The 17,600-nt window shown below is 45.1% G+C and overlaps 1 protein-coding gene across 1 annotated transcript in view; it reads left to right on the top strand.

Moving 5' to 3' along the window:
• The window catches only part of LOC124127541, a 31,993-nt gene extending 14,598 nt beyond the window's left edge, over positions 1 to 17,395 (top strand). The window contains exons 3-6 of the mRNA XM_048398574.1: positions 6,406 to 6,594; positions 7,507 to 7,725; positions 10,271 to 10,402; positions 15,614 to 17,395. Of these exons, the coding sequence (XP_048254531.1) occupies positions 6,406 to 6,594; positions 7,507 to 7,725; positions 10,271 to 10,402; positions 15,614 to 15,849 (776 nt within the window). The 3' untranslated portion in view covers positions 15,850 to 17,395. The remainder of the gene's footprint in view (positions 1 to 6,405; positions 6,595 to 7,506; positions 7,726 to 10,270; positions 10,403 to 15,613) is intronic.
• Positions 17,396 to 17,600: the final 205 nt, after the last annotated feature.

The raw sequence follows: 17,600 nt of genomic DNA, 5'->3' as shown, positions 1-17,600 counted from the left end.
ACCATGTCCAGACAACATCATGTTCCCCCCGTGTAAAGACAACATCTTCTTCCCCCTCCACCGTGTCCAGACAACATCTTGTTCCCCGCTCCACCGTGTCCAGACAACATCTTGTTCCCCCTTCCACCATGTCCAGACGACATCTTCTTCCCCCTCGACGGTGTCCAGACAACATCTTGTTCCCCGCTCCGCAGTGTCCAGACAAAATCTTGTTCCCTCCTCCACCGTGTCCAGACAACATCTTGTTCCCTCCTCCACTATGTCTAGACAACATCATGTTCCCCGCTCCACTGTGTCTAGACGACATCTTTTCCCCCCTCCACCGTGTTCAAACGACATCTTGTTCCCCCCTCCGCAGTGTCCAGACAACGTCTTGTTCCCCCCTCCACCGTGTCTAGACAACATCGTGTTCCCCCATCCACCATGTCCAGACGACATCTTGTTCCCCCCCTCCACCGTGTCCAGACAACATCTTGTTCCCCCCTCCATCATGTCCAGACAACATCTTCTTCCCCCCTCCACCATGTCCAGACGACATCTTGTTCCCCCTTCCACCGTGTCCAGACGACATCTTGTTCCCCCCTCCACCGTGTCCAGACAACATCTTGTTCCCCCCTCCACCATGTCCAGACAACATCCTTTTCCCCTTCCAACGTGTCCAGACGACATCTTGTTCCCTCCCCCACCGTTTCCAGACAACATCTTGTTCCCTCCTCCACCGTGTCCAGACAACATCTTGTTCCCCCCTCCATCGTGTCTAGACAACATCTTGTTCCCCCATCTACTATGTCCAGACGACATCTTGTTCCCCCCTCCACCGTGTTCAAACGACATCTTGTTCCCCGCTCCGCAGTGTCCAGACAACATCTTGTTCCCCCCTCCACCGTGTCTAGACAACATCGTGTTCCCCCATCCACCATGTCCAGACGACATCTTGTTCCCCCCCTCCACCGTGTCCAGACAACATCTTGTTCCCCCCTCCATCATGTCCAGACAACATCTTCTTCCCCCCTCCACCATGTCCAGACGACATCTTGTTCCCCCCTCCACCGTGTCCAGACGACATCTTGTTCCCCCCTCCACCGTGTCCAGACAACATCTTGTTCCCCCCTCCACCATGTCCAGACAACATCCTTTTCCCCTTCCAACGTGTCCAGACGACATCTTGTTCCCTCCCCCACCGTTTCCAGACAACATCTTGTTCCCTCCTCCACCGTGTCCAGACAACATCTTGTTCCCCCCTCCACCGTGTCTAGACAACATCTTGTTCCCCCATCTACTATGTCCAGACGACATCTTGTTCCCCCCTCCACCGTGTTCAAACGACATCTTGTTCCCCGCTCCGCAGTGTCCAGACAACATCTTGTTCCCCCCTCCACCGTGTCTAGACAACATCGTGTTCCCCCATCCACTATGTCAAGACGACATCTTGTTCCCCCCTCCACCGTGTCCAGACAACATCTTGTTCCCCCCTCCATCATGTCCAGACAACATCTTCTTCCCCCCTCCACCATGTCCAGACGACATCTTGTTCCCCCCTCCACCGTGTCCAGACGACATCTTGTTCCCCCCTCCACCGTGTCCAGACAACATCTTGTTCCCCCCTCCACCATGTCCAGACAACATCTTCTTCCCCTTCCAACGTGTCCAGACGACATCTTGTTCCCTCCTTCACCGTGTCCAGACAACATCTTGTTCCCTCCTCCACCGTGTCCAGACAACATCTTGTTCCCCCCTCCACCGTGTCCAGACAACATCTTGTTCCCCCCTCCACCGTGTCCAGACGACATCTCCTTCCCCCTCCACCATGTCCAGACGACATCTTGTTCCCCCCTCCACCGTGTCCAGACGACATCTTGTTCCCCCCTCCACCATGTCCAGACAACATCTTGTCCCCCCTCCACCGTGTCAAGACAACATCTTGTTCCCCGCTCCACCGTGTCCAGACAAAATCTTGTTCCCCCCTCCACCATGTCCACACAACATCTTGTTCCCACATCCACTATGTCTAGACAACATCTTGTTCCCCCCTCCACCGTGTCTAGACAACATCTTGTTCCACCATCCACCGTGTCCAGACGACATCTTGTTTCCCCCTCCACCGTGTTCAAACGACATCTTGTTCGCCGCTCCGCAGTGTCCAGACAACATCTTGTTTCCCCATCCACTATGTCCAGACGACATCTTGTTCCCCCCTCCACCGTGTCCAGACAACATCATGTTCCCCCCTCCATCATGTCCAGACAACATCTTGTTCCCCCCTCCACCGTGTCCAGACGACATCTTGTTCCCCCCTCCACCGTGTCCAGATAACATCTTGTTCCCCCCTCCACCATGAACAGACAACATCCTTTTCCCCTTCCAACGTGTCCAGACGACATCTTGTTCCCTCCTCCACCGTGTCCAGACAACATCTTGTTCCCTCCTCCACCGTGTCCAGACAACATCTTGTTCCCCCCTCCACCGTGTCCAGACAACATCTTGTTCCCCCCTCCACCGTGTCCAGACGACATCTTCTTCCACCTCCGCCATGTCCAGACGACATCTTGTTCCCCCCTCCACCGTGTCCTGACGACATCTTGTTCCCCCCTCCACCATGTCCAGATAACATCTTGTTCCCCCTCCACCATGTCCAGACAACATCTTGTTCCCCGCTCCGCAGTGTCCAGACAACATCTTCTTCCCCCCTCCACCGTGTCCAGACAACATCTTGTTCCCTCCTCCACCTTGTCCAGACAACATCTTGTTCCCTCCTCCACCGTGTCCAGACAACATCTTGTTCCCCCCTCCACCGTGTCCAGACGACATCTTCTTCCACCTCCACCATGCCCAGACGACATCTTGTTCCCCCCTCCACCGTGTCCAGACGACATCTTCTTCCACCCTCCACCATGTCCAGACAACATCTTGTTCCCCCTCCACCATGTCCAGACAACATCTTGTTCCCCGCTCCGCAGTGTCCAGACAAAATCTTGTTCCACCATCCACCGTGTCCAGACGACATCTTGTTCCCCCCTCCACCGTGTTCAAACGACATCTTGTTCCCCGCTCCGCAGTGTCCAGACAACATCTTGTTCCCCGCTCCACCGTGTCTAGACAACATCGTGTTCCCCCATCCACTATGTCCTGACGACATCTTGTTCCCCCCTCCACCGTGTCCAGACAACATCTTGTTCCCCCCTCCATCATGTCCAGACAACATCTTGTCCCCCCCTCCACCGTGTCCAGACGACATCTTGTTCCCCCCTCCACCGTGTCCAGACGACATCTTGTTCCCCCCTCCACCGTGTCCAGACAACATCTTGTTCCCCCCTCCACCATGTCCAGAAAACATCTTCTTCCACCTCCAACGTGTCCAGACGACATCTTGTTCCCCCCTCACCCGTGTCCAGACAACATCTTGTTCCCTCCTCCACCGTGTCTAGACAACATATTGTTCCCCCCTCCACCGTGTACAGACAACATCTTGTTCCCCCCTCTACCGTGTCCAGACGACATCTTGTTCCCTCCTCCACCGTGTCCAGACAACATCTTGTTCCCCCTCCACCATGTCCAGACGACATTTTGTTACCCCCTCCACCGTGTCCAGACGACATCTTCTTCCCCCTCCACCATGTCCAGACGACATCTTGTTCCCTCCTCCACCGTGTCCAGACAACATCTTCTTCCCCCTCCACCGTGTCCAGACAACATCTTGTTCCCCCCTCCACCGTGTCCAGACAACATCTTGTTCCCCCTCCACTATGTCCAGACAACATCTTGTTCCCCCCTCCACTATGTCCAGACAATACACCGTGTTCCCCCTACACCATGTCTAGACAACATCTTGTTTCCCCCTCCACCATGTCCAGACAACATCTTGTTCCCCCTCCACTATGTCCAGACGACATCTTGTTCCCCCTCCACCATGTCCAGACAACATCTTGTTCCCCCCTCCGATATGTCTAGACGACATCTTGTTCCCCCCTCCACCATGTCCAGACAACATCTTGTTCCCCCTCCACTATGTCCAGACGACATCTTGTTCCCCCCTCCACCATGTCCAGACAACATCTTGATTGCCGCTCCATCATGTCTTGACGACATAGCGGTATCTTAGACACTCGTCAACATGCGAGCAATGTCAATTGGAGATATTTCTAAACATACGTGGTATCTTAGACACTCGTCAACATGCGAGCAATGTCAATTGGAGATATTTCGAAACATACGCGGTATCTCAGACACTCGTCAACATGCGAGCAATGTCAATTGGAGATATTTCTAAACATACGTGGTATCTTAGACACTCGTCAACATGCGAGGAATGTCAATTGGAGATATTTCTAAACATGCGTGGTATCTTAGACACTCGTCAACATGCGAGCAATGTCAATTGGAGATATTTCTAAACATACGTGGTATCTTAGACACTCGTCAACATGCGAGCAATGTCAATTGGAGATATTTCTAAACATACGCGGTATCTTAGACACTCGTCAACATGCGAGCAATGTCAATTGGAGATATTTCTAAACATACGTGGTATCTTAGACACTCGTCAACATGCGAGCAATGTCAATTAGAGATATTTCTAAACATACGTGGTATCTTAGACACTCGTCAACATGCGAGCAATGTCAATTGGAGATATTTCTAAACATACGTGGTATCTTAGACACTCGTCAACATGCGAGCAATGTCAATTGGAGATATTTCTAAACATACGTGGTATCTTAGACACTCGTCAACATGCGAGGAATGTCAATTGGAGATATTTCTAAACATACGTGGTATCTTAGACACTCGTCAACATGCGAGCAATGTCAATTGGAGATATTTCTAAACATACGTGGTATCTTAGACACTCGTCAACATGCGAGCAATGTCAATTGGAGATATTTCTAAACATACGCGGTATCTTAGACACTCGTCAACATGCGAGCAATGTCAATTGGAGATATTTCTAAACATACGTGGTATCTTAGACACTCGTCAAAATGCGAGCAATTTCAATTGGAGATATTTCTAAACATAAGCAGTATCTTAGACACTCATCAACACACGAGCAATGTCAATTGGAGATATTTCTAAACATACGCGGCATCTCAGACACTCGTCAACACTTGAGCAATGTCAATTGGATATATTTCGAAACATACGCGGTATATAAGACACTCGTCAACACAGAGCAATGTCAATTGGAGATATTTCTAAACATACGTGGTATCTCAGACACTTGTCAACATGCGATCAATGTCAATTGTGGATATATCTAAACATACGCGGTATCTCAGACACTCGTCAACATGCGAGCAATGTCAATTGGAGATATTTCTAAACATACGCGGTATCTTAGACACTCGTCAACACACGAGCAATGTCAATTGGAGATATTTCTAAACATACGCGGTATCTCAGACACTCATTAACATGCGAGCAATGTCAATTGGAGATATTTCTAAACGTACGCGGTATCTTAGACACTCGTCAACATGTGAGCAATGTCAATTGGAGATATTTCTAAACATACGAGGTATCTCAGACACTCGTCCACACGTGAGCAATGTCAATTGGAGATATTTCTTAACATACGCGGTATCTTAGACACTTGTCAACATACGAGCAATGTCAATTGGATATATTTCTAAACATACGCGGTATCTCAGACACTCATCAACACGCGAGCAATGTCAATTGGAGATATTTTAAACGTAGGCGGTATTTTAGACACTCGCCAACACGCGAGCAATATCAATCCGCGATATATTTCTAAACATACACGGTATCTCAGACACTCGTCAACATGCGAGCAATGTCAATTGGAGATATTTCTAAACATACGCGGTATCTCAGACACTCGTCAACATGCGAGCAATGTCAATTGGAGATATTTCTAAACATACGTAGTATCTCAGACACTTGTCAACATGCGAGCAATGTCAATTGGAGAGATTTCTAAACATACGCGGTATCTCAGACACTCGTCAACACGAGAGCAATGTCAATTGGAGATATTTCTAAACATACGCGGTATCTTAGACACTCGTCAACATGCGAGCAATGTCAATTGGAGATATTTCTAAACATACGCGGTATCTCAGACACTCGTCAACACGAGAGCAATGTCAATTGGAGATATTTCTAAACATACGCGGTATCTTAGACACTCGTCAACATGCGAGCAATGTCAATTGGAGATATTTCTAAACATACGATTTTTCTCAGACACTCGTCAACATGCGACCCCCAACAGACCGTGCCCAGAACCCATCATCTTGTCCTCCCACTTTACCCTGTCCAGACGACATCGGGTTGACATCTTGCATCCTCCTCTCAGTAGCAATTGATTTTAACTGAAGCGGTGATATTTCTCCTGGCATGCAATACTCATCACTCATTGGGTCAACTGATTTTGTCCAACAGGTGGCAACTGTTCCAAGTTCTCCTCTGATGGTACTCTGCACACGACCGTGGAAGTGGATGGAGTCTGTTACTATGGCTTCATTAATAACTTTCAATACTCCGCCGCAGAGACACTTTGCTCGAGCGAGTGGACACAATTACCGAACTTCCAGAACGAGGCAACCCAGGAGGCCGTGTACGCCGCGCTCGGTGAGATGAAGTGTCCATGTGCCGCATTGCCTTTTGTATTGCATACAACAGACCGTGTACTTCAGGATCCAAACTGTACGAGCTTGGTGTAGGTCATGAGAACGATCGGCCTCGATAAATAGCGTAGTGAGTGAGTTGAGTCTATAGTAGGTCTGGGACGAGTCCAAATTTACTACCCGGGTACCCACCACCCTATTACCCGACCCTATCCGGGTACCCGCTATAGTTATTTAGAGATAGGTGCAAACTGAAAAACTTTGACCGCAGCCCTGGCAAAATGTATTTAGAAACACGTGTAAAACGTTCTGGTCATGCATACACTGAAGTTTACTGCACGAAATTTTATCTCTATTCAAACATATAAAGTCAGAAGGAATGTGTGCATTGTCTAAAAGAAATGGGAACATTATTGACTGATAGTGTAACCATAGAGTTTTAGATATTTTTTGTCATTAAACAATATATCACGAGACTAACCACTGGTCCGGGTAGTCATTTTTGTACCCGGGTCCTACTCAGGACTCACCCGACCTAGTACCCGATTTACCCGTCCCAGTCTATTTCTGAGGGATTCTTTGACGAAAAACTTGAAATCATACGCGCATTCTGATTAGTTTGTCGTATTTTCGCTCATAACATTCATCGATAGGGGGACGAGTCTTCTTGCAGGTTACGGAAAGGGGCGAGTGGTGACGAATGACTTGGTGACTTAAATTGGTTGATGGCCAAGACCATTGCTTATAATATCAATCACTGGATTATCTGGTCTAGATTCGATTATGTGCACACTGCCATCATAAAGTTGGAAACCTGCTCAAAGTCGCGTTAACACGTACACACACTCTCTCGCGTGCAGTTTGGAACCTAACGCATTAGTCAAGTAGTCAAACTGGATTATCTCCCTTGTCACAGGAAGCCAATACGGGCAGCACTGGTTGGGGCTGAAAAAGGTCAGCGGGACCTGGCAGTGGTGGGACCCTGTATCTCTAACCGGAACTGCTATGACGTCACCAAGATGGGAAGGCGGCGATTCCGGTGACTGTGCTTACAGCATGACGAGCAATATGGGCGGCAAGTGGAAGGCGACTAGCCTGACCTCCGCTTACAACACAGTGTGTCAGGAGGCTGGAGGTGGGTAGATGTGTGACCTTGTATCCCGATGTACCCCAAAAAGAGTAGAGAGAGAGAGAGCGCGAGAGAAAGAGAGAGAGTGAATGAGTGAGAGGGATAGGAGGAGGGAGAGAGAAGGGGGGAGATAAGAAGGGGAGCGAGGGGGGACAGAGAGGGAGGGGAGGGACAAAAAAGGGGGAGATGGGAACGGGCAGTGGAGGGCGAGAGATGGATGAGAGATGGGTGAGAGATGGGTGAGTGAGAGAGAGAGAGTAGAGGGAGAAAGGTGGGTAAGTGAGAGAGAGAGAGGAGAGAGAGAGAAAGAGAGAGGAGGAACGGAGAGAGAAGAGGGAGGGAGAGAGACGGAGAGATGCAACGTTGGAGACAGAGAGGGCGGACCGCTGACAGGCAAAGAACAGGCAGACCCAGGGTGACCACGCCCCATGATGACCGGTACTTGCGTACCTGCACCTCCGAAATCGCTTCCTGACAGTGACGTCATCGGCGACAAATGCTTTAGTTCACAGGGTGAGTCGACAGACAGTGGCCAGGAGACTCAGGGCTCATGGAATCAGGACTTTTAGACCATACAGAGAACAGCTATTGACAGCGCAACATCGTCGTCTGCGATTGAGATGGGCCCGGACTGTAAGACGTTGGCAACGACGTGACTGGCAGAGAGTTGTCTTCACTGACAAAAAGTCGATTCTGTATGTTTATAGGCTGATGGAAGACAACGTGTTTACCGCCGAAGGGGTGAACGAACGGCGGCGTGTTGCGTGCAGGAGGTCGTACCATATGGTGGAGGGAGTGTCATGGTTGTGGGAGGGATCTGTGGGCAGGAGAGGACATCGCTGGTCATCGTTGACGGAAACTTGACAGCTCAGCGTTACATGGATAACATTCTTCGTCCAGTTGTCCTACCATTTCTCCAACAGCAGCCACGTGGTATCATTTATCAGCATGACAACGCTAGAGCCCATGCATACAGCCAGAATTGTAACTAACTTCCTCGCAACCAAGGACGTCAACGTCCTGCCGTGGCCTGCACGCTCACCAGACATGTCCCCCATAGAACACCTCTGGGATTGATGGATCGTCGTGTTCGACAACGACCACACTCTCCAGCCAACCGGCAAGAACTGATCTTGGCCCTCCATGACGAATGGCGTCAAATCCCACGTGACCTCATCAGACGACTTACGTTTTCTTTGCGTCGAAGAGTTTATGCGTGTATTGAGGCATTTGGTGGTCACACACGCTACTGTATGTTTTGTTGTTTTTGAACAAGAGTGATTTCAAACTCTGGAAAAGTTTCTTTTGGACGTCAGTTTATATAACGGCGGACATCCAGTGATTGACGTCTTATGCATCGATCTACGCAAATGCGATAGGATGACATGCATCAGCCAAGTCAGCAAGCCCGTCCACTCGGATTGCTAAAGATTGATTCTTACCCGGATCTTCACGGGTCGATATTGCTGGTACTAATGTGTGCAGCACATGTCTGATGTCCTCAGCCGGCATATTGCTGGTACTAGGCCTACAAGGGTACAATGTTTGAATATCAGGCTTGCTGTTCCCCGTCGTCATATTGCTGGTACTAGGCCTACAAGGGTACAAGGTTTGAAGATCATGCTTGCTGTTCCCCGTCGTCATATTGCTGGTACTAGGCCTACAAGGGTACAATGTGTGAAGATCATGTCTACTGTTCCCATCGCCATATTGCTGGTACTAGGCCTACAAGGGTACAATGTTTGAAGATCATGTCTACTGTCCCCCATCGTCATATTGCTGGTACTAGGCTACAAGGGTACAATGTGTCAAGATCATGTCTACTGTTCCCCGTCGTCAAATTGCTGGTACTAGGCATTGAAGGGTACAAGGTTTGAAGATCATGTCTACTGTCCCCCGCCGTCATATTGCTTGGCCTTCAAGGGTACAATGTGTGAAGATCATATCTGCTGTCCACCATCGTCATATTGCTGGTACTAGGCCTACAAGGGTACAATGTCTGAAGATCATGTCTACTGTCCCCCGTCGTCATATTGCTGGTACCAGGCCTACAAGGGTACAATGTGTCAAGATCATGTCTACTGTTCCCCGTCGTCACATCGCTGGTACCAGGCCTACAAGGGTACAAGGTTTGAAGATCATGTCTGCTGTCCCCCGCCGTCATATTGCTGGTACCAGGCCTACAAGGGTACAATGTGTAACATGTCTGGTGTGGCAAGCCGTAATATTACTAGACTATTGCTGAGAGCGGCGTTCAATCATATTCATGCACTGTCAGGACGAAGAGTAGGAACATACAATCTGTACTAGTGGCTGTAGGTCCTTAACATTCATTGAGTGTATTCAGTGTTGCGCTGTTTTAAGATTTAGTCCCGCAGTTTCACTGTTAAGGAAGCCAATATTCTCCTTCATACAAGCAAGCTATGTTCGGTATGAAGAGCAGCGTTTAACAATTGTTTATTAATCCAAATATACACTGAAAGAGACTTCAGTTTAAATCCTGCCTTTTGAAGTAGATCGAGTTGAAAACACAATATCCTTATATTTCCAGTTCCGGCAACAGCGTCAGAGTCAACAACAACTACGTCCGCAGCAGCACCAACTACGTCCGAAGCAGCACAAACGACGTCCGAAGCAGCACCAAGTACGCCCGAAGCTGCATCATCCTGTTCTCGCGCAATATGTAAGGTTCAAGTATCACATGTACTATTCAATGTTTGAGACAGGGAACTCCTGTTTGTCCGGAATTCTGCTCTATCCGGGCAATCACTATTGCTAACGACAATATATTGAATACGTTAATACAGCACTCTGTACCGATGATTTTGGCATTCTGTCGATACGTCAGTTAGCAGGATTTCACATGGAACGTCAAGATTAATGGGTTTCATTAAAGTCGGATGCGATTCAGATAAGATTAGCAATACAATATTTATAATTTGACATTTTGTGGAATATGGTATAGTCAGGACGTTTTCATTTTCTAAATATGGATACACCCAGAGCATAATCAATACCCAGAAGTGAAAAAATCGCATCCTATTATTTATTTTTTGACGAAAGGCATACTCATACGTAAACAAAAGTGACAACATCCTTTCGAGTTATAAAAACCGAAATCGATTATCTAACGACCTATTTAGTAATTATATTAAGCCAATAGTTATTCGACTCCCATTTCACTTGCCTTTCCGCATCGTGTGATGTGAGCCGGTACTTGTGATCATCTTGGTGTAGTGTTCTTACTTCAACTTGTCAGCAGGTATACGCGGTACCTACGTGGGTACAATGTGTGAAACCCATGTCTTCGTGTTATAAGCGGTATCTACGTGGATACAATTTGTGAAACCCATGTTTTCGTGTTATAAGCGGTATCTACGTGGGTACAATGTGTGAAACCCATGTCTTCGTGTTATAAGTGGTATCTGCGTGGGTACAATGCGTGAAACCCATGTCTTCTTGGTATACGCGGTGTCTACGTGGGTACAATGTGTGAAATCCATGCCTTCGTAGTATACGCGGTGTCTACGTGGGTACAATGTGCGAAACCCATGCCTTCGTGTTATAAGCGATATCTACGTGGGTACAATATGTGAAACCCATGTCTTCGTGGTATACGCGGTGTCTAAATGGGTACAGTGTGTCAAACTCATGTATTCTTGGTATACGCGGTATCTACGTGTGGGCAATGTGTGAAACCAATATCTTCGTGGTATACGCGGTATCTACGTAGGTACAACGCGTGAAACCCATGTCTTCGTGGCATACGCGGTATCTAAGTGGGTACAATGTGTGAAACCCATGTCTTCGTGGCATACGCGGTATCTAAGTGGGTACAATGTGTGAAACCCATGTCTTCGTGGTCTACGCGGTATCTAAGTGGGTACAGTGTGTGAAACCCATGTCTTCGTGGTATACGCGGTATCTAAATGGGTACAGTGTGTGAAACCCATGTCTTCGTGGTATACGCGGTGTCTAAATGGGAACAGTGTGTGAAACCCATGTCTTCGTGGTATACGCGGTATATACGTGGATACAAGGTGAGAAACCCATGTCTTCTTGGTATACGCGGTATCTACGTTAGTACAATGTGTGAAACCCATGTCTTCGTGGTATCTACGTGGGTACAATGTGTGAAACCCATGTCTTCGTGGTCTAAACGGTATCTACGTGGGTACACTGCGTGAAACCCATGTCTTCCTGGTATACGCAGTATTTACGTGCTTACAATGTGTGAAACCCATGTCTTCGTGGTATACGAGGTATCATGTGGGTACAATGTGTGAAACCCTTGTCTTCGTGGTATACGCCGTACCTACGTGAGTAAACTGTAGGAAACCAATGGCTTCGTGGTATACGCAGTATCTTAGACACTCATCAACATGCGAGCAATGTCAGTTGGAGATATTTCTAAACATACGTGCAATTGGACTAGATACAGATCCAGTGCAACGTTTTATGCATCCGCGCAACGTTATCCGTTTTGACACGAAATTAAAGACATCTTCACTTCCGGTTGTTTTAGTAAGACATATCAAACGTAAAGATTTAATTTCGCCCTTATAATGTATCAACACATTCTCCTTGTTAACATAGATGTTTCACTTGCCTCTAAACATCCATTCAATGTGCCGCTGACGCTTAAGCTTTGTCTGTAACAGCAATCACGTAAACAATTTCAATTGCGTAAACTTGAAAAGACAAGGACATAAGACGGACAGTTTATTCAGTTATTTAGACATCAAGGCCCATAGTACAATACAGACTGGATATGAACATTTGTCACGCGATGTACATGATTTGATTTTAAAATCAAGTTGCACATTTCTCACGACAAAGACATGTTTTAAAAATACAGAAACATCATGGATCATATCATGCTTTCAGAGCTTAGCAGATTTATAATTAACTGACGGTCTTTAAAATTACCTTGCAACAAGGGGAGAAATTTATACCTTAAATTGGAATACGTTTCACATATAAGTAAGACATGGCATTCATCCTCTTCTGTTCCGGATGAACAGTTTGTACAAATAGAGTTCACAATATCAGTGTCTTTGGACCTGCGACATCCATTTACATTAAAATTGTGCAAAGAAATTCTAAGTTTACAATAAGCTCTGATTAAACTTTTATCGTTTAAACAAGTTAAATATCTTTCAGTTTGTAACAATGATTTACTTTGCTATGATTGCTAAGATTAAGTGATACAGAAATACTTTGACATAAAGTAGATCAAAACGCGGAAAAACACAGCTATCAATATGTGCAGTTATACGAAATTGTCTTACAGAAAATGATAACGATTACAGTATAATTCTCCACTGCTTGAAACTGACGTTGTTCACTACACACCAACCTCTTCACGAAAGAGAAATACATACATGCCATGCAACTTATATTGTACAAGAGCCATGTGAAACCATTTCTCACAAGAGCAATAACTGTAACGATCAATAAATCTACTTTTACCACACTGTGGCTGTTGGAACATAAATAATTTGAACAAAGACACCAGAGTGACTTCAGATGGTCCTCCGCGAACACACCGTTACGTAAACACATCGAGCACAAAGACGGAAGGTCAAGAACAAAAGCAAGGGACGGTGTTCTTAAGGACAATGATGATTCCTTTGTTCGCACAGCAGACAGTCAACACTCCAGATACATGTTCAAGCAAGATATATACTGGGTCAGGATGACAATAGTGCTTATGTTTTTCTTTATATCGAAGAAGAAGGTGACAACACCAACATTATACAAGCAAAAGTCTCCAGGAACCAGCGCGTCAAGCTTGTTGAGTTTATTTTTGTTATATAAATATATATCCAAATTATTTCAGGAATAATCATCAGACACAAGGATAACGTCTCGCTGTTTGTATTTAGAATATTTGAAAAAGGTTTTATATACATTTAGATCTTTTCTTTTCAAACTTTGAAAGTGACAAGATAACTTTCATTTACGTAGTAGGAGGTATTGTAGGAAATGTCGAGTTATCAGTCATCGAACACACCACCAATTGACGTGAACATACAGCTACAGATAAGAGTACCTTACGTCAACCTCACATTTATTTATCAGTACAGTAAACTACGGTTATTACGAACACGCATATAACGAACTGACTGATATAACGAACTTATTTTTCAGTCCCGACCATTTGTTGTATAAATGTCGTATATATGCTTATAACGAACTACGGTTATTATGAACTAAAATTAGTGGTCTCTTCGAGTTCGTTATAACCGTGGTTTACTGAACTTACTACGGAATACATAAGACAAAAATCATAAAATATCAACTTGGCCTACTTTCTAGACCTAATTGTAAACGAATGAAGAAAATTTTGCATTGAAAAATCGAAAAGAATTTGTTTATTATGTTAACACTGAGATAGAAAAAGAAATTCTGTGCTTGTCCATTTTACAGTGATCTTTGAAAGCAATATATAAAAGATTTTGATATCAATGCCACCAATAAACGCTTTAGTATTCACTCAGAAGAAAAAGAACGAAGTATATCTTTATCTATATATTAAACATGCTTTAGCCAAAGGAAATGAACTTTTTTTCAATAACTTTTTATTTCTGTTGCATTTTTACACACGGGCTATACAATGTAATACAAAGGCAGTAAACAAAAGTTGAGAACAGAATTATTGTGTGGGAAACAAAAGATTACAAGATGACAAAAATTTGTAGAATGTATCGATACTATTACTTATGAGAGCTGTGTATTTTGTAAGCATGTAATATTTGTAAATCTCTTTTTTTTTAAAACTGGCAGTTCGGTACCTTTTTTGAATATCTATATTTAAAAATTACGAATTTGCAAAGTAAGATAATTACATTTATAGGATCGTTGTGTCGCTGATCAAATCCAAGCAGAATGTTTTTTCTTGTTAATGTGAGCTTAACTTGAATCTCATCTGATAGCCACTCTTCCAGGAAATGAACTAGTTATACAACGTGTATATCCCAATGTGTTGTCTTACTTGAAAGTATTTAACTCTCTCTTTTATGTGGGCAGGGAGCCTTTAGTACAATAACGTCATTTGACCATTGATCCTTTTGTGTGGATAGGGGGCCTTTAGTACAATAAACGTCATTTGACCATTGATCCTTTTGTGTGGACAGGGTGCCTTTAGTACAATAAACGTCATTTGACCATTGATCCTTTTATGTGGGCAGGGAGCCTTTAGTACAATAACGTCATTTGACCATTGATCCTTTTGTGTGGACAGGGAGCCTTTAGTACAATAAACGTCATTTGAACATTGATCCTTTTGTGTGGACAGGGTGCCTTTAGTACAATAAACGTCATTTGACCATTGATCCTTTTATGTGGGCAGGGAGCCTTTAGTACAATAACGTCATTTGACCATTGATCCTTTTATGTGGACAGGGAGCCTTTAGTACAATAAACGTCATTTGACCATTGATCCTTTTATGTGGGCAGGGAGCCTTTAGTACAATAACGTCATTTGAACTTTGATCCTTTTGTGTGGACAGGGAGCCTTTAGTACAATAAACGTCATTTGACCATTGACCCTTTTATGTGGGCAGGGAGCCTTTAGTACAATAACGTCATTTGACCATTGATCCGTTTGTGTGGACAGGGAGCCTTTAGTACAATAAACGTCAGTTGATCATTGATCCTTTGTGTGGGCAGGGAGCCTTTAGTACAATAAACGTCATTTGAACATTGATCCTTTTGTGTGGCCAGGGAGCCTTTAGTACAATAACGTCATTTGACCATTGATCCTTTTATGTGGGCAGGGAGCCTTCAGTACAATAAACGTCATTTGACCATTGATCCTTTTATGTGGGCAGGGAGCCTTTAGTACAATAAACGTCATTTGACCGTTGATCCTTGACGTCTTTTGTTTCAGACGGAGGCGTGGAGGCAGCGCGGTTCGGTAAGCGCTCGACTCTAATCGGAGTTGAGGAAACGTCCTTGATGACCTTGACCTCCGCCACAAAGTGTGCCCTAGTATGTGTCGCCCAAGTCAGCTGCTGCTCGTTTGTCTTTGACGTTACAACACACGCATGTCGTCATTTCCGGCCAACGTTTCTCGGCACTGACGTCATCCCAACGTCTTCAGAAAAGTGTTACACTGTTGTGTAGAGAAGCTTCATGCCTTGGCGTAGTTGAATGAAAGCATTCATTATTGCTCCTTCATTCTCATCCCGAATGACATCGCGAATGACGTCCCGAATGATGTCAAGAATTCGCTTCAGATGGATTGGGGACACAACACCATGCTTGCTTTCACATAACGGAGGTCGATAAAAGTCCTGGACCCATTTAACAACGATCAACAAATCATCACAGGAGTCCAAGCTAGACGCGTTTATACGAGCCGTCCCAGGCGAAACCGGGAACAAACATTTTCTTCTGTTGAAGTAGTAGAAATCAGTATTAGTTAGAGCCACGTCTCGGTGGCCGACAAGGGCTGACAAATCAGAATAAGCAGTAATACTGTAAGCGGTATAAAGAACTAAAATAAGATGATTACCCCTTTCTAGAACAGTAGATCAATTATATTCTGTGGTGAGACCAACGGGAATGTCCGGGCAGGAATAATCAAGCAAAACACTTTCTAGGGGAGATAATCTAGCAACATGCCAACCGCGAGCGTTCTGGCAGAAATAATCAAGCAACAACCCAACCACGAATGATGTCCAAGCAGGACTAATCTAGTAACAGGCCAACCACGAGCGTTCTAGCAGAAATAATATAGCAATAGGCCAACCACGTATGTTCTAGCGGAGATAATCTAGCAACATGCCAAGCACGAATGTTCTAGCAGGAATAATCTAGCAACAGGCCAACCACGACCGTTCTAGCAGAAATAATCTAGCTTCATGCCAAGCACGAATGTTCAAGCAGGAATAATCTAGCAACAGGCCAACCACAGTCGTTCTAACAGGAATAATCGAGCAACAGGCCAACCAAGACCGTTCTAGTCGGATAATCTAGCAACAGGCCAACCACGAACGCTCTAGTCGGAATGATGGAGCAACAGAACAACCACGAATGTCCTAGCAGGAGTAATCTAGTAACAGGCCAACCACGATCGTGCTAGCAGAAATAATCTAGCAGCAGAACAACCACGAATGTTCTAGCAGGAGTAATCTAGCAACAGGCCAACCACAAACGTTCTAGCAGGAATAATCTATCTTCATGCCAAGCACGAATGTTTTAGCAGGAATAATCTAGCAACAGGCCAACCACGATTGTTTTAGCAGGAATAATCTAGCAAGACACCAAACATGAACGTTTCAGTAAGAAAAACTTAGCAATACATCAAGCACGAATATTCCAGTAGGAATAATCTTGCAACAGACTGGTACGCACAAACGTTCTAGCGGAAATAATCCCGAATAGATCCACAGGAAACATTCTCCCATGATTTTTCCAGCAAGATTGATTGACTGATCTAATGCTAATGTCCCGCACTGGTGTACATAACTGTAATAACGTCATCAGTATTAGACACGCACTAAATCTTTCTTATAACAAAATGTGAAACTGAAATTGTTTTTTCAGAATTGTTTCAACCCTTGGACCGTTTTTGTATGCAGCGTGTTTGTTTGTTTGTTTGTATACACTGCACTCATCACGATTCATGCCAAAATCCCGGACAAAAGTAAATACACACATGGAAATTGAATTTGACCAAAAAACTATAAACGATATCAAAACGTTAATAGGCTGAACAGTCGCTGAAGCAAATATAAAAACCCATATGGAATATTTCACCATCGAATAACTATTTCTAGTTTGTTTCATTATAACCATTAAACATTATTGTACACTTCCTTTTGCCCGCACTTAATATCACGGCTGCCTGTAAAATACTCGCATCTGGGATA

Source organism: Haliotis rufescens, unplaced genomic scaffold, assembly GCF_023055435.1.
Source record: "Haliotis rufescens isolate VD_foot unplaced genomic scaffold, xgHalRufe1.0.p SCAF_18, whole genome shotgun sequence".
In the NCBI taxonomy this organism is placed as follows: domain Eukaryota; kingdom Metazoa; phylum Mollusca; class Gastropoda; order Lepetellida; family Haliotidae; genus Haliotis; species Haliotis rufescens.
Note: the sequence above shows the minus strand (reverse complement) of the source record. Positions and strands in the feature narration are given on the sequence as shown.